We start from the raw sequence: 18,021 nt of genomic DNA on the forward strand, positions 1-18,021 counted from the left end.
GGCTTCTGACATCTCAGTACCACACAGGCTTTTGTCAGGTGTGTGCCGTGTTAGAGACCCTAATCAGATGCAGAGTTATAAAGAGAAATGAAGCCGTTCGTGATCTGAAGGAGCTTGCTGTCTAGCGGTAGAAACAGACCCAATTAAGTGTAATAAAAGTGAGACGGCAGTGATTGCCCTTGTGGAGCTATAATGTGAGTCTGGCGGTCATGTTTTTCTGTTGTGTTCTTTTTTTAACCCAATATCTTGGGACTCATTATCTGACAGAGGTGGGTTTTTTTTTTTTTTTTAATTTGGAATTTTATTTAAAGTCCTTCCAAAATAAGAACCAATTAAAATCCATTCAGTTATATATCCAGGAAATTTCCCTTACTGGAAAGAATGCCGCATATAAAAATTAGTGCTGCTCTGAACAATCCAGGGCATTTTCCTCACACTAGCAATGGGGCTAAGAGGCCGGTATTGTATGTTGTAAGAGGTTGGGAGACCGCTCTGGGATAAGGCAGTGTCCAAGTTGAATCATGGGCAAGGGATAGAAGTTCCTACGAGAGTTTGGCTGTGTGTGACGCCGTGAATTCATGTGAAAGTCAGCTGCAGAACTGGCCAGCTCACCTTGCTCTACACCTATGCCTTGAGCAGATATTTTGTAATAACTGCTCCTAGAGCTTCCAGCAAGGACCCCATGGTGGCTGCTTTCATTCAGTTTCTACCCATACTCCGCAGATCTGCCTTCCCTTTCAAAGGGGTCAGTGGTGTTTGCAAGAACCTAGAAGATGCATGTAGGTTTCCATATAGGGTGAGGAAGCCTGCCCTGAACCCCAGCAAGTTTAATCCACTTCCATCTGAGAGAACAGTTGGCCTTAGGCAAGGCATCTCTTATTGTCTAAGTCACCCTCTGCGTGCATGGGGGTGTGTGTGGACACAAAGCCGTGCATAAATAGCACATTTTCAATCGATAAAATGTGAAGCATGAGGAGCACATGACAGGAGCAGTCTGAGTCTCTGAAGATTTAGCAGGAAAGAAGGCAGCTGCATGGCAAAGCCCTTGCTCATAATTAGGGAAGGAACAGCCTGTGTCCAGGGCGGCTCAGCAGCTTCAACCATTTAAGTGGCAGTCGGCCTGTTTAGTTCTGGAACCCCCGTTCTTTCTGGGCCAGCAGTTGATTTCGGGGTTGAGAATACTGCTCTGGATTATTGTCCTCTCTGAGGTATCCCTGTAAGATCAGGTAGGATGTGAGGACTGAAAAGTCCCATCTGGAAACCATGATGAATGAGAAACACAGCAGTTGCTTCCATGTCATTCTTTAACTTGTTAAGTGAAGGAAAACGGTTTTCCGACCCCTGCGGACTTTCAGGTTTTAACAGGCCATATTGCCAGGTTCGCAGTGGACAAGAAAAAACAGAACGCTTTCTTTGGCTCGAGCGAGCCTCAAGTGTCACGCTTCTCCTTACGAGAAGGGCTCTCCACGGGTGTGACTGGGAGAGGAGTTAACAGGCTTCCCATTGTTACCATGTATTTTTGCCAGGATATTTCATTAGCGTCAACCCTGAGCCGGTCGTCACCTTGCGGAGCCACTGGACCCCGGTGATTTTCAGTGCGGTGTGCGGGGCGATGGAGTGCGGAGGCACGCACGAGACAGGCTCTAATTACTGGAAGCGGAATCACTGCTGACCCAGTGCGGGATTAACTGCTCCTTTGCAGTCTTTATTCTGGGACATTAGCACTGTCTGGTTATCCCGCTTCAGTTGAGGGATTCGGGACAATAGCCATGCTGATGGTAGTAACGTCGGCAATTTCCCTGTTTGTTTTGCAGGTCACAGCCAGGGGCTTTGGGCCTCTGTTACAGTTTGCCTACACCGCCAAGCTGTTACTCAGCAGAGAAAACATCCGCGAGGTCATCCGCTGTGCCGAGTTCCTGCGCATGCATAACCTGGAGGACTCCTGCTTCAGCTTCCTGCAGACGCAGCTCCTGAACAGCGAGGATGGCCTGTTCGTGTGCCGGAAGGACGCTGCGTGCCCGCGCCCGCCCGAGGACCGCGAGGACTCCGCGGGAGAGGAGGAGGAGGAAGAGGAGGAGACCATGGACTCCGAGACGGCCAAGATGGCCTGCCCCCGGGACCAGATGCTTCCAGAGCCCATCAGCTTTGAGGCCACCACCATCCCCGCAGCCGAGAAGGAGGAAGCGCTGCTGCCCGAGTCCGATGTGCCGGCCGACACCAAGGAGAGCTCCGAGAAGGACGCGCTGACGCAGTACCCCAGATACAAGAAGTACCAGCTTGCATGTACCAAGAATGTCTATAACGCATCGTCACACAGTACCTCAGGTTTTGCAAGCACATTCGGTGAAGAGAACTCGAGCAACAGCCTCAAGCCGGGGCTTGCCGTGGGGCAGATTAAAAGTGAGCCGCCCAGTGAAGAGAACGAGGAGGAGAGCATCACGCTCTGCCTGTCCGGAGACGAGCCGGACAGCAAGGACAGAGCCGGGGACCTCGAAATGGACCGGAAACAGCCCAGCCCCGCCCCCGGCCCCGCCCCCGCCGCCGGGGCCACCTGCCTGGAGAGATCCAGGAGCGTGTCCTCCCCCTCCTGTTTAAGGTCTCTGTTCAGCATAAAAAATAGTGTGGAGCTGTCTGGCTTGCCCAGTACCTCTCAGCAGCACTTTGCCAGGAGTTCGGCGTGCCCTTTTGACAAGGGGATCACTCAGGGTGACCTTAAAACTGACTATGCCCCTTTCCCGGGGAATTACGGACAGCCTCACCTGGGCCAGAAGGACGTGTCCAACTTCACCATGGGGTCGCCCCTCAAGGGCCCTGGGTTGGAGGCTCTCTGTAAACAGGAAGGAGAGCTGGACCGGAGAAGTGTGATCTTCTCCTCGAGCGCTTGTGACCAAGTGAGCACTGCGGTGCATTCGTATTCTGGGGTAAGCAGTTTGGACAAAGACCTCTCCGAGCCGGTGCCAAAGGGTCTGTGGGTGGGGGCTGGCCAGTCCCTCCCCAGCTCACAGGCCTACTCCCACGGTGGGCTGATGGCTGACCATTTGCCGGGAAGGATACGGCCCAACACTAGCTGCCCGGTGCCAATCAAAGTCTGCCCTCGCTCGCCCCCCTTGGAGACCAGGACCAGGACTTCCAGCTCATGCTCCTCCTATTCCTACGCAGAGGACGGGAGCGGGGGCTCGCCCTGCAGCCTCCCTCTCTGCGAGTTCTCCTCCTCGCCCTGTTCCCAGGGAGCCAGATTCCTAGCCACAGAACATCAGGAACCAGGCCTGATGGGAGATGGAATGTACAACCAAGTCCGACCCCAAATTAAATGTGAGCAGTCTTATGGAACCAACTCCAGCGACGAATCCGGATCGTTCTCGGAAGCAGACAGTGAGTCGTGTCCCGTGCAGGACAGGGGCCAGGAGGTAGGGAACCCGCATGAATTCAAGCATGTGATCCACTCTTGTGGTCCTTTATCTGGACTCTACCTGCTGCCCCACCGCTCCCAGATTCAAGGTTCCAGGAATGGGACTGCCTTCCCATCCACAGAGGCAGGATGTTTCAGTTGTTCCAAATTAGCTACTTTTGTGCTAGAAGGCACTTGAAGTTTGATCTAGGTTTTGGTACTCAACAAGCAGAGGCAAGCTGCTTACTATAAAACATTCAGTCCAATGAATGAAGGGTGTGTTGGGTCGGGTACCTCAGCTCTCCACCTTTCTCCTCCCTTTCTCCTTCTCCACCTGCTTTGAAAGGGTGCTGTACTCATCACCCTCCAGGGTGAAAGAAAACGGAGAATCACTTTCAAAATTGATTGATTGACACTAGACAAACCCACAATAGCAGGTGCTGGTGCAGCACCCCTTAAGGTTTCCTTGTCAGTAGGAGTCCCCGGGGCCATCCCTTGTCCATGGCAGTGCAGGCCACAAACCGCTCCCCCTCCATCACGGTCCCAGGACCCTGCAGAAGCACCCTGGTCAGGCGTACCTAACTGTGCAGTGGATCGTTTCCCGAGCCTCCCTACTAATGATGAGAGGAGGAGTGGGGGTGAGTAGCTGTTTCTGCTCAGCCTGAAAGCAAAGTAACTTCTCATGCTCTATATCCCTCATACCAATGCTGGGAGACGGAGCGGGAACCCACCAACCACGTTTTGAGCAACACTCCCATGGCTGAGGAGAGAGAATAGACACCCCCTCCGCTTCCCTTTCCCCGCTGTACCATGAAAGACCCCTGCAAAGATCTGAGGGAGTCTTGTGTCATGATCTGGTGTTGTCTGGCTGATTGACAAGGAGCCAACCTGAGACTGCCACCCGGGTCTCAGGCCCGCCTCGGGAGCAGCGGGAGCAGACGCGGGGAGAGGCCCCTGCTCAGAGCTGCTTGCCTGAAAACCGCAGGAGGAGAGAAGCCCGGCCCTCACTAGGCCAGCGCCCTCCATCCGCTTCCACTCAGCCAGGACCTCGGGCCCCTAGTAAAGCGGGGACGGTAACCCAACCAGACGTTAGAAATGCCGCACGGGGTTACGTGCCTTTTCACAGAGCCACGTGCAGGGGATTCAGCCTCTGTGAGATTGGCAAGAAGCACATGAGGTTTGAGTTAGGGCGTGTTTTGAAAGTAGATCCCAAAGCTCCCCGTGCCAACGGCAGAGATGCCCCGTGGTCATTTCCTGGTGTTGCTAGCGAGCCGCTCCGGCTGGTCTGTGACTGCCTGCGGGAAAATGGAGAGGACAGCAACGTACTGGAAGGATTTCATGTAGCTCAAAGAAATTATAAAGAAAATTTGAAGGGGAATTCTTCCTGTCTGAGTACACCCTGTCCCCTCGGGTTTGGGTTGTGCCTAGTGCCCCAGGCAGGTGGCATCTGTGCCCCCCTGAGCTGAGAGGACTTTTTGTGAAAACAGTGAAACCTTGTGCTCTCTCTTTCCTCACTCGTTTCCCTTCCTCTCATCATAACTAAGGTGAGGTTTTCTTTTTTTTTTTTTTTCCCCTGATATTGTTCCTAAGCACCCCTGATGCAGAAACCTAGTCCCTGGGTCAAGTTCATCAGCGTAATGATTTATCTTGCCGAGGAGTGGTGTCTGGAGAAAAGGACAAATGTCTTTGTCTTTGTTTCTACCCTAAGAGGAGCCTCCCACCAGTAAGCTGAAGGGGTTGTATTGTCATGACATTTGCATATGTTCAAGGAACTGTCAGTTTCTGATCATCTCCTTTTATCTCTCTCATATCCCAAAAGAGAGTTTAAAGTCACTCTCTTCAAATGAAATGCCACCAACAAGAGCATGTGTGTTTTTCCTGGGGGTTTGGGCAACGTCACTTGTCTACCTTTAGAACGTCTCAATTCTAAACAAACCAGTCAAAAGGAAACTTCATTCAACCTATAAAAAATTTCATGAAAAATACCAGTGCTTTAAAAATATTTTTACTTTAGGGGCGCCTGGGTGGCTCAGTGGGCTGGGCCTCTGCCTTCAGCTCAGGTCATGATCCCAGGGTCCTGGTATTGAGCCCCGCGTCAGCAGGGAGCCTGCTTCCCCTCCTCTCTCTCTCTCTCTGCCTGCCTCTCTGCCTACTTATGATCTCTCTCTCTGTCAAATAAATAAATATAAATCTTTTAAAAATTTAAAAAAAAATAAAAATATAAAAATATTTTTACTTAAACTTAAACAAAATAAATAAATAAAAATATTTTTAACTTAAAAAAAAAAAAATGCTCTTGGGCGCCTGGGTGGCTCAGTGGTTAAGCCGCTGCCTTCGGCTCAGGTCATGATCTCAGGGTCCTGGGATCGAGTCCCGCGTCGGGCTCTCTGCTCAGCAGGGAGCCTGCTTCCACCTCTCTCTCTCTGTCTGCCTGCCTCTCTGCCTACTTGTGATTTCTCTCTGTTAAATAAATAAATAAAATCTTTAAAATAAATAAATAAATAAATAAATAAATAAATAAATAAAAATGCTCTTTGCATTTCTAAACACTGAAAGCAGGGACCTTTACCAGAGCTCTATACTGTTTCAAGAATCACATTTAGCCCCCCGTGGAAGGGCATTTTGGACAGCGTTGTTAGAATAAAGGTAAACTTCTTCCCAGTTTGACATTTTAGTTTTCCTAGAGTAGAGATTAGGTCTCAGAGACCCAGCATGACTGTTCCTCTTTGGGTTAATAATTTGCTTCCAGGCATTTCTTTGACCCCAGGGGGAAGTATGGTCCCCAGTAATAACACTGAAGGCAAATCCTTTATTCACAAAGTGAACTGTGCCTTGTTTTCCTGAACTGGTCCAGAAAAGGCCAACCTCTGTTGGTCTGAGTCCTGCCCTGATCTGCTCTTCGGAGAAGGCCAGGTGACTCCCCTTCTGCATGAAGCCGAAGGAGACACTGGAGTCAGAAACCAGAGTTCTCCCCTCCAACCAGGCACCTGTCCAGGTGCTCCAGACAGACAGGCCGGGCTCCTTCCCAGCCTCTCTTCTCCACCTCAGTCAGGAGCCAAAATGTTAGCTCAAAAGAAAATAGCAGCATTCCTAACAGCCAGTGAGGTGTCCTTGTTAACCATCTCGTCGGTTCTGACTTCTCTCATCCTTTTTCACAGGCCCCTAGCTTTGAAGAGAGCTTCAATGAGCACAGTATTATCCTTCCTCAACAGTCAGCTCTTTAAAGTTACTTTCTTCTTTGAAATAAACACCGCTTACCCAGCTCCTAACAGACCAAATTTTACAGGCTCTCTCTGTGCCTGCAACAAGACACAATCACATATTCGCAACTCGGGGGGGGTTGAGTTTTAGTTTAGTGGCATTGACTGCTGAACTAGCTTCCGTCACAGAGCTGTTCTACTGTGTGCATGCCTCTAGGTCCGTCACATCAGGTTAAATCATACGTCTTTAATATCCGCAGACCCCACACAGCACAGATGATAGCTAACCATAGCTATCCTAGCTACCGTCTATCAAGTGACAGTCCAGCTGTTTGCAGTTTTTTTCCCTTCTTACAAAAATTGCTGCAATAAACATTTTTGTGAACATACTCAGTAGTGGTGCTTTTATTTTTGTGGGTTAGAATCCCCTAAGTGGGTTAAAGGTGATGCTGATCTGTGAAATACTGCCTACTTCCCCCAAAAGTTGTATCCTTTAGCAATTTGTGGATGTCCGTTCCCCCCTGTTCTTGCCAGCACTGGCTGTTACCAGTCCTTTTAAATTTTGCCCATCTGCTGGGTAAAAGATAACAACTGACGAGGTTGACGTCTTTTTTCTTCTAAGTGTATGTGCCACTTTTATTTCCCTTTCTCGGACTTGCCACTTTACATCTTTGCCCATTTTTCTCTTGTGGTGTTCATCTTTAAATCAGTTTGTAGGATCCTTAGTCCCTAATACAGGAATATTAACCTTTTATTAGAAATGTTTCCCATATTTTCTCCTACTAGGTCTTTTTATTTATGGCATTTTTTCCCCATACTGAAATGTTTAAGTTTCATGCACTCAAGCTATCCATCTTTTTCTAAATGACTTTTGGGTTTGCTATATTACTTAAAAAATCAGTTTGGGAACTTTTGTCTTACTTCCAATGGTGAAAAATATGAACAGGTCATATTAAGTAGAAAAAGTAACAAAACAGTATGTATAACAAGGTTCTAATTTGCTTCGTAAATATACATATGACTAAAAAGGCAGTATGGAGAGTAAGATAAAAATAGGAGGCAACATTGGGGAGGAATATAAGGAAAGTTTCATTCTGTGTACCTCTGTAATGTCTGAATTTTATGTATGTATATCTCACACAGAGTCATGATTTAATTGAGATACAATTCACACACCATAAAATTTACCTGTTAAAAGTGAATTATTCAGGGATTTTTCAGTGATTCACAAAGATGTGAACCATCTTCACTCTAATTCCAGGACATTCTAATCACCCCAAGAAGAAACACCATCCCCATTCGCAGGCGCTCCTCACTGTCCTTCCCAAACCCCAGGCAAACACTGATCTACCTTCTGTCTCTAAAGACTTGCCTCTTCTGAACATTTCATAACAATGGGATCTTAGGCTGCGTGGCCTCTTGCGTCTGGCTTCTTTCACCGGGCATAACGTTTTTGAGGTTCATCCTCGCCACTGATGTACCAGCGGGTTCACCCTATATCGGTGAATTGTTCTTTTTTATCGTGGAATAATCGTCTACCCTGCGGACATAGTGCACTTTGTTGATCCGTTCATCGGCTGAAGGGCGTTTGTATGGTTTCCTCTTTTTGACTCTTATCATTGGTGTGTAGGTGTTTTGTAGACACAGTTTTTCGGTTCTCTTCATTATGTATGTAACAGTAGAATCGCTAACTCATGTGACAACAATATGTTTAACCTTTTGAGAAACTACCAGACTGTCTTCCAAGGTAATGGCCCCATTTGACATTCCCACCAGCAGTGCACAAGGGCTCCCATTTTGTTTTGTTTTGTTTTTGAGATTTTATTTATTTGACAGAGAGAGAGAGAGAGAGAGCACAAGTGGGGGAAGGGGCAGAGGGAGACGCAGACTCCCAGCTGAGCAGGGAACCTGATGCAGAACTTGATCCCGGGACCCTGGGACCATGACCGGAGCCAAATGCAGCCGATTAACAGACTGAGACACCCAGGCGCCCCCCATGCGTTCCCGTTTCTCCATGCCCTCGCCAGCACTTGTTACTGTCCAGCTTTTTATTTTTACCATCCTAGTGCATGTGAAGTGGTACCTCATTTTGGTGTACAGGTTCATTTTTACAATGTGAAAATGATAGACAAGTCACAAGTATTTCCCAAGGAGTAACCTTCTTTGTGGGATGGTTTTCTACCACAAGCATTTCTAATTAATTGTAGGTTTTAGTAAGGAAGCACTAGAAAGACAATTTGCATGGCCAAAAGGATTGATGAGGTGGACCTGCTCTATTAACACATTTCATGTCAGGAGGGATAAAGCGTTCACGAGTGAGGATGTGTGTACGTTTGTGTTGATGCGTGTGTGGAAGCTCGGAGAAGTAATGTCTGACATGTAATAAAAGGGAAGAGCCGTGTCTGACTCTCACTCTTCCACCCACATGCCATCTTCCAGACATATGTTGTATGTAAAATTTTTATAGTCATTTTTTGTGGTTCATTGAATCAGGCATCTTTCTTAAAATGCCTCTGATTGGTCTGCTTAATAAAAAGAAAACTTCGCAAGGCAGCGTAGACGTCGGCCGCATTTCTAATTAGAACGATGCTCTTGTGTGGTCTAGAAAGATGTTCCCAGCATCTGGAATTCCAATGTGTACTCTGTCTGGAAGAAGAAACCATGTGACAAAGAAAGATAGGGCTAATCAACAGAATTAATAATACCTCATATCTATCAGGCAGTTCGGACCTTTCAAAGCACTTTCTCCATCTGTTATCCAATTTTATTCTTCGGAGCCATCCTGTAAGTTAAGTAGGGCATCTATTATCTTCCTCTCTCACGGATCCTCAAAGAACTTCGGGACAGAGAGAATGAAAGACTGGCCTGAGGTCACACAGCTAATTAATAGCAGTACGACTAAATCCCAGGTGTCCTGCATTATAAAGTGGACCATGAGAATAGAGGGTAGAAAGGACAATTTTGCAGGAAACGTTTCTTAGTGGAGATGGGTGATTCTGTCTCGGGCGTCCGTCTAGCACAGACCTGGCTGTCCGCCTGCCCCCAGCACTGAATCAGCAGCCCAGTGGGGTCTTGCTTCCTCCTGTGAGGAGGGACAGAGCTCCCAGGGTCTTATAAGAACACAGGTGTTAAGGGCATTGAGCCTCAGGGTACTGTTAGCATGATCCGACTCCCGCGGCTTCTATTCAACATCTGGTAACGAAACCAAGAACGGAGGTAGGAAAGAAGATTCGCAAACTGGCTTCGGCTGGGATTTCTAGAGGAAATGCTTGTCTTCAGCTTTTCCTGCAACCTTTGCATCTTTGTCCTTCTCCAGTAGCTCCCGTTCAGCAAACCGGCAGCTCCAGGCAAGTGAAATGCGGTAAGGGGCATGGTGATGTGTGGTCTGCTTACAACCCTGTACAAAAGCTGCAGAGGAAACAGAGTCTCCGGGGAGTCCCTGGGAGCAAGACCGCCATTGTTTGAGGGGGGGGAGGATTTTTTCTCCTCTTTCGTCTCCTATTTGAATTTTCTGCAAGAAGTTATATTTCTTATGTAATTTTTAATGGTATTTTTGTTAAACTGGAAGCAAAGGGTCATTTTGGCTGCAGAGCAGTGTGGTTGTTGGTAAGGAGAGAAGTGGAACAACGGATCTCTGTGGCGCAGACGAGGCGCTGGCTCCCTAGGCTCCCGCAGCAACCCTGCCCAGGCCCTGGAGGAGGAGTATGCTACCACTTTCTCCCACCTTTTGCTGGCCCCTGGGGCCAGAGGTCCCTCAGCACCCTGCCGCAACCCCCTATTTCACCAGGCGCTCCTAAGCTGGAGCTCCCAGAAGGTCTAACCCCACTGTGGGCCCCATTTAGCAGTCTGGTCCTGGGACTGGGCAGGAAAGTCCTCTGTCCTGTTCTTCCAGTCCTGCTCCAGAGGGCTGAGGAGAGAGACTAGCATATCAACGGTAGCCAACCATGCACAGGGCCCTGTTGGTGCCCTTGCCTTGCTGACTCAGTGGCTGCGCCTGACTTTCGGAGTCCCAGCTGAAAACCGAAGTGGGGGTAGGGGGTACCGATGAGCAGCACCCGTGAGAAATCAGTACCCTCAGCCGCACGGGCCCTTCCCCTGCTGTGCGGCGTGCTTAGCCTCAGATGCCTGATGGGCTTCGCCTCCTGTGGGTCTGTTAGCCGACAGCAGGTGCAGGCCAGCGTTCAGACAGGTGGTGGTGGGAGCCGGCAGGACGTTTCATCTTGTTAGGCTGAGTGTTTCGCACTGTTTCTGAGAGTCCAGTGACTGACAATGAAACCACTGCTGAGAAGTAAAACCCTGGAAGAAGAAGTGTGTGGAGGGGCAGTAAGTAAGATGGTAAGCCCTATAGGGCCTATTTGGGTTAGAAGAATTCTCCAGAAGAAGAGCCTCCACTCTCTTGAAGTGTTTGAACCTTTGAAGGCTGAGGTGCATTCGCTGACTTTTGAGCCCCGTTTGGGGAGTCTTGGGGGCCTGCAAGTTTGAGAATGGACTATTCTCCTTGCTCCATAAGGGGGTCTGTGGCTGCTCTTTATCTCCAGGGAAGATGTCCACTGGCTTGGAACTTATGAGAAATGAGAAAGAGCCATGGCCAAGTTCACCATTGTTCCTTCCCAAGAACCCTTCAGGACTTCCTCTTGGTAGTCAGTGTAAGCTCTACCTTGTGAACAGAGCCTATTAGGAAGAAAAAGAGTGGTCAGCCGTGCAGTTTCTTTCCCATGGAAGAAGCTCTATAGCTGACTATTTTCTTTTCCTTTGACCTCTTTAAAAAGCAGATGGAGTTGCAACAGCTCTACCGAAACTTTATATGGCCTTTGCTTCAAGGACTTTGAAACGAGCTTTGTTGATTTTTCCTTTTCCTGTCAACCTCTGTTCTGTTTCCCTGGTGTTTCATATTTGCTGTCTGGATGATTTTAAATACAGTTGCTCTCGGTCTAGAAGGCCTTTTGACTTTCCCTGTGGCCCGAACCGTAGGTACATATTCTTTGGGAAGAGAAGTAAACAGGATTTAGAGCAGAAGCAGCCTTGCTTTTTGGTTGGCAGAAGGAGAGTCTACCCAAGGCCCCATGGTGCTGCAACCTCTGTGGGCAAACAAGGCTTCTGCCTGGTGTGGAAACGTCCGTGTCCCCGCCAGGCTGATCTCCATGTGAGTCAGGCACTGTCCAGGATTGGAGTGTCTGTTTGTTATCCAAAGGGTAGAAAAGGAAATCAAACATTCTTCGGATCATTATGAGCCCTGTGCAAACACAGCCCATGGACAAAGCCTGCTGGCTTTCCCTGGCTGACCGCCTTCAGCAGTGAGAGCAGGGCTGAGCTGAGTGTGGAGAAATGTGTGCTGTGGCGAGTTTGCTTTCTTGGGCCAAAATTGTACAGGTGTCATGGGACACAATTCACTGGGCAGAAGTTGAAAGTTGAATCAGAGCAGCCACTGGGAGCCCTCAGCAAATGTCACGTCCGGCAGGCTCAGAGCTATGAAGGTACCTGACAAAGCAATTGCATCCAGCCACAGAAAAGTCAAATGATCGTGCAGTGTGACTGCCTTTGTGACTGGGGATTAACTAGCCGTAAATGCTGGGATCTAGACCCGGCTTCCTGCATCTGATGCAATCAAAGCAAAAGCCTGAGCTCAGAATAGAGTATCTTCATCTGACTCCCTTGAGCAACGCAGACATAACACGGCAGCTGCTGAATATTAACGAGGGCTTGATTTCTGCACCCGAAAATATTTTGATCAGTTAAACTTGGACCCTCCTGTTTTTCTGGTTTCCGGTTCACTGTGTCCCATTTGTTCTGTCTCCTAGAGCTGTGCTGTCCAGTGTAGCAGCCACACGCGGCTATCGAGCCCTAGAAATGTGCCTCGTTCTGAATTGTGCAAAGTGCAAAAAACGCTTCCAGTTTTGAGAATGTAGTGCCAAAAAAGTAAACCATCCCAATAATGTTTATATTAATTACATGTTAAAATGTTGTGGACCTATTGGACTCAACTAAATATACTATTAAAATGAATTTCAGTTGTTTCCTTTCACTCCCTTTAATGTGGCTGCTAGAAATGGGAAATCACAGCTCTTGTTTGCATTGGACAGCGCTGGGCGGGCACCTGAAGGAAGTGTAGGTTTATAGCGCCATCTGCTGGTCCACGGAAAGCAGACACTGATGTCAACAAGCGCTAAGTGAACGAGTCCCGGACATGGACACTTTGTTAGCCAAGCAACACGCGAACTTCCTTTTCTGAAACAAGACCAGAACCGAACCCCGAAGTCCCTGCATCACCAACAAGAGTCTTGGAGAGGGCAGTGCTGAAGATCCAGGCCTGTGCACTTGACAGAATATAAGGAGAACACAGATCCATCCCTCCAGAGACACATTTCCTCTCCTTGGATAATGCTTATTCATCTTTGTCAAGGGTCTGGAAGTTGGAATCTTGCTGCTGACAGTATCTGCATCAGTTATCACCGCAGCATAACAAATGACCCCCAGACTCCGCGGCTTAACTCGGTTAAGACCTTTCTGTGGGGCAGGAACTCAGGACTGGCCCATCTTTGCACAGCCGGCTTGGAATCCCTCATGAGGCTGAAGTCAGGGGCTGGGCCTTGCATCCATGGAGGTTTGACAGGGCCTGCAGAGTCCACGTCAGGGTGGTTCAAGCACTGACTGGCCAGCTAACGCTGGTTGTTGGCCTCAGGTCTCAGTTCTCCACAACTGGGGCCTGGGGCTGCCTGGGAGGCCTGTAGGCTGGCAGCCGCTTTCCTCCAGAGAGAGAGCAGCCTGAGAAGCCGAAGAGGAAGCTGCAGCCCCTTTTATGACCCAGCCTCAAGCCACATGCTGTGACTTCTACCGCATGGTGGTGATCCTGGGGCAGGAATGTGCATCCTGCTTTCAGACAAGGAAATGTCAATATCACGTTGGAAAAGAAAATGTGAGATGGGATGGCCATTGTAGTTTTGGAAAACACAGTCTGCCCCAAGTGTCCAATTGTGTAGAGTCCTGTGCAGTTCAGAAGCCTGCGCCATTCTGCAGATGAGGAGAGTGAGGCCCAGAAAAGTAAGGTAACTAGGCTGAGGTCTGGTGGAAGGACTAAAGCCCACATCCAAGTCCACCCCAGTGTAGACTTCCCGAGTTCTGCCGCTGCATCTCGTTATGCGTGTCACTGAAAATCACGCTGTTTTTTCGTCTTTCCAACCTCTTTGAGGTGTGTTGTGCTTTCCTTATTCAAGTGTTTCAGACAATTCCTTAGATGATGTCTGTCTGTAAATTGTTCTCTTGCTGAGTTGAGGATCTACAGGAGTGGGTTTCAACTAACTATATAGCCTTTCTTACAAAATTGTAACAGTGAAAAAGTCCATATTTTCCACTATCTCCCATGCTATTTGCTACAGAAATCCCCGGAGTGATAAACACATTATAATTTGTATGTTCACATTCTGTTTGACTCTCTAAATATGACATCTGATTTGTATCTAAGACAAGAAAGGATTAATCACCACTTGCTTTCAGTAGCTTCCATCCTACCTGGTCATCTTAAAAAGGAGGTTTTACTTTTTTTTTTTTTGGACGTTCTGCCCACTGGAATTCAAACTAACAACCAACTACCATAATCATATTCTGCTGTTCTTGGTTTCAGGTCAAACTTCCGTTTCCTGTAGATCAAATCACAGATCTTCCGAGGAATGATTTCCAGATGATGATTAAGATGCACAAGCTAACCTCAGAACAGTTAGAGTTCATTCACGACGTCCGGCGGCGCAGCAAGAACCGCATCGCGGCCCAGCGCTGCCGCAAGAGGAAACTGGACTGTATTCAGAATTTAGAATGTGAAATCCGCAAATTGGTGAGTTGATCTGTTCGTTGCTGTCAGCAACCTGGAGGGAGCAGAAATTGTGCAAGGCTGCGGTGATAAAGGCAAAAGACATGCAGAGAAGGGCCACCATTCAGGGAGTTTTGAGTTTATTTTGAGACAAGTTTCTCCGCAAAAGTAAGAGCCTTCCATCTACAGTTATGTGTGCCAGCATTGTCTACGTACCTTCAGCCTCCCTGGGGATAGAGGGAGTTACTAGTAGCTAACATTTATTGCATACATGTGTGGGCTGGGTATTATTCTCAGATGTCTTTATAAACGATTGCCTTTAATTCCCACATCCACCCTGTGACTTAGGTTCTGTTTTCCCTCCATTTACAGAGAAGGAAACGAGTGCAGAGAGATTTGTCAGCTCCCCACTACGTGGCAGAGCTTGAATGCAAACCCAGATCTTGTATGTTCACCACTGCTTTCTCCTGCCTTCCACAGGAGAGCGTAGAATCCAGATAGGACACCTGAAGTCCCTCGCAGCCCCAGGGTTCTTGATCACAATTCTGCCTCCAAGTGGCTCGCAACTCTTCCCTGGGCCTGAGAGTATTTTGTCTCAGGGAAAAAGCCCCCATCTCCCTCACTGAGACCTCAGTCTTCCCTCACTGAGAACTCAGTTCCCCCTTCCCCTTGGTGAGCAAGCTTAAGCTACAGGAAGTAAATCCAGGGCCCCTCGGGCTCCTGACTTAGCTTTGAAGGCAACCAGTGCAGTCTCATGCAGCTCGACCTTTCTGCTAGCCAAATACTGGAAACATCTTAGATGCTGGGTCCATTGTCAGGCTGAAGAAGAGAGAGGCCAGTGATGTGCTTATGATCTAAGCTCAGGTCCTCGGACTATACATGGTGATGCTTTGCGTCATGGTAGGCTACCATCCTGATGAGACCCTAAGAGCAAGATAAAGCATTTGAAAAATATGAGTAGGGGCGACTGGGTGGCTCAGCGGGTTAAGCCTCTGTCTTCGCCTCAAGTCATGATCTCAGGGTCCTCGGATCACGCCCCACATTGCATCGGGCTCTCTGCTCAGCAGGGATCCTGCTTCCCACCCCCACCCCCACCTGCCTCACTGCCTACTTGTGATCTCTGTCTGTCAAACAAATAAATCTTTAAAAAAGAAAAAAGAAGTATGAGTAAGTGTTACCTGTTTTCAAGGTAGTCTTGGACCTCAGGGTCTTTTTTCTTTTTAATTAACTCCCATCAAGCAGGGGAAACCTGCTCCTCACAGTGGCTTCGCTTGCCCGAAAAATAAAGCCCAAGCTTCCCAGCAAGACATCCATGCTTGCTCGTGCAAATTAGTCAATAATTACCTCCAGCATCACCTTCCACTCCTGTCCTCCAACTTGACCCCAATGTCCAGCACTTTGCACTTCCTGCTAGCCGCTGTTTCTGCTTCTGTCTGTGCCTCTGCTGTCTCCCCTCTACTTCGGACAGGCTTCAAACATTTTCTTTTCTGACTTCATCCTTCATCCTTTGAGAATCAAGTTACTGTCCCCTCTTGAGGAAACCCCTTTCCTGAGTCTCCAGTGAGGCTGAGCACCTACCCCAGGAGCCCAGATCTGACCTCTGGCTTCGTGGTTATCATAGCAGACTTGCCCCATCTAAGTGTGTGACTGTCTCCCCAAGCCCTTGGCCCAAATGGTAGATTCCTCACAACAAAGACAGTGACCGGATCATCTCTCAGTCACACCAGTGCAGCCCCAGGAGGCCTCTCCGGAAATGTCTTTTGCCTTGAAATGTATTTGAAATTGTGACTGGGTTGGGGGATTACAAATCCCTTCTGTCGTTCAAATTTTTCTTTAATGTTGCTTTAACAGCAACAAGTTTGCATGTAAGCGACGTAAGGAAGCAGGACATTGTGGCTGGTGAATATGGGTCTTCTAAAGTGTGCTGGGCCTCTGTGGGGACTCAGCAAGGCTGAGAGCCTGCGGAGTACAAGCACCAGGGCCTTGAACACACGTCCAGGGTCATTCCGCCCTGTACCCCTCTCCAGGAAGTAAAACGATTCTTATCACCGATGTTTAAGGAATGCCTGGTTTTATAATTAGAATTCTTTCAGTAAAACTTTGCAATACGGATAGTGAAGTCTAGTAACAATAAACAACAAATAATAGTCTAAAGCACACACCAGGCAGATATCTAAAGCACTTTGCTGACACTGTTCAGCTGAAAAACGGAGAGGTCACCTCCTACATCTCCACCCCCCAGTTTTGGGAACCCCTTCAGTAATAGTCCGCGTTTCCCCACGGACTGACAGACTCGTGTGCTCCTCAGTGTCCAACTGTCTTTCCTTAGAGCTTCACTGTAACCAGGGCCTGGGTTTATAACTACCTTTCCTGTGGAGAGCCAAAACGCAGTTCATTCTCCTCGCGGGCTAAGAGTGGCCCGGGACCCTTGGGACCTCAGTAGGGGCGTTAGTGGCAGAATGGGGACTGAGATGACCCTCCTGGGCCTGGGTGGTGTGGCCTCCCAGCTGCAGGCCCCCAGGTTGCGCGGCCACAAACGTTAAGAGTTTTTTCACGAGGAGACCTCCCGGCTGCGCTTCGTTGCTTACCCACCGCCCTCTGGCCGCGCTGCGGTGCCCGCTCACCTGGTCCGGGTGCCCGGCTGGCGCTGGCGGGCGGGGACAGACCGGTCGGGTGGGCCCCGCGCGTCTCCAGCGCATGCGCAATGGCTCCCCACGCCCACGCTGCCTGCGGCACACCACTAAGCTCTTGCAAACTTGCATAATGTATTTCTCTCAACTTGCACTCGTACATCTGTTTATTTTTCATTTTTAAAACATGTTTTCTTGATAAATTTATAAATATTTTAGCAGGTGCCCTTTCCCCGTGTAAATCTCTGTCTCCGGCACACACGCCCACGCTGCCTGCCAGATTGCGTTCGTGAGCAGCACGCGCAGCAGCCGTGTCGGAGCCCCCGCCTCCTGTGTCTGCTTCTCTCTCCTCCTTTCGCTCCCCCCTCAACCCCGCCCAGCGCCCTTCTCCCCTCCCTTCTGGGGGTGATGTCCGGTTGCCGCTTCTCTTGGCGTGCACCCCGTGTGCCTCCACATACTTCGCTCCCTGCGGAGAGAGTTGGGGTGACACCTCCACCAGCCTCCTCTCCGCAGCAAAACTCATCTCTCCGACGAGATGGTGGATTTTAGGGACATAAGAGCTTAGGTTCGATTTTCTTGGAGGACGACATCTCGGAACCCCGGGTTCGTGGGCTAGGGCTCGTCTCCGCACCTCGCGTGTGCAGGGAGACCCCGAGCCCCAGACGCGCTGCCCAGCCCCCTGTCCCCGAGAGGACCCGCTGTGTTCCGTCTGTCTGTCCGCCGCGGAGGCCGGAAAGCCTGCTGAGGTTTGAGTGAACCGTGGGAAATTGACCAGAGCCACTCTTTGTTGTTGTGATCTGTGTTGATGTGTTTTCAGTAGACTTCTTTTTAGAGAAGTTTTTGGTTCACCGCAAAATTGAATGCCCCTGCCCCCTGCCCCTACACACTCACCTCCTCCCCGTTATGGACACCTCCCACCTGACTGGGGGGAACCTGAATCCGCACAGGGTAATCACCGGAGCCCATAATTTGTGTCAGGCCTCACTCTCGGTGTGGTATGGT

General features: G+C 49.1%; 1 protein-coding gene across 12 annotated transcripts in view; it reads left to right on the forward strand.

Moving 5' to 3' along the window:
• Nucleotides 1-18,021, forward strand: part of BACH2 (BTB domain and CNC homolog 2) — a 358,349-nt gene that overhangs the window by 333,278 nt on the left and 7,050 nt on the right. For 10 of the 12 annotated variants that reach the window (XM_082730571.1, XM_082730562.1, XM_082730573.1 and 7 more), the window contains 2 exons: nucleotides 1,815-3,407; nucleotides 14,207-14,413. In XM_082730571.1, the coding sequence (XP_082586697.1) occupies nucleotides 1,815-3,407; nucleotides 14,207-14,413 (1,800 nt within the window). The remainder of the gene's footprint in view (nucleotides 1-1,814; nucleotides 3,408-14,206; nucleotides 14,414-18,021) is intronic. The other 2 variants (XM_082730565.1, XM_082730564.1) reach the window with 1 other exon arrangement.

Source organism: Mustela nivalis, assembly GCF_964662115.1.
Source record: "Mustela nivalis genome assembly, chromosome: 5".
Classification (NCBI taxonomy): domain Eukaryota; kingdom Metazoa; phylum Chordata; class Mammalia; order Carnivora; family Mustelidae; genus Mustela; species Mustela nivalis.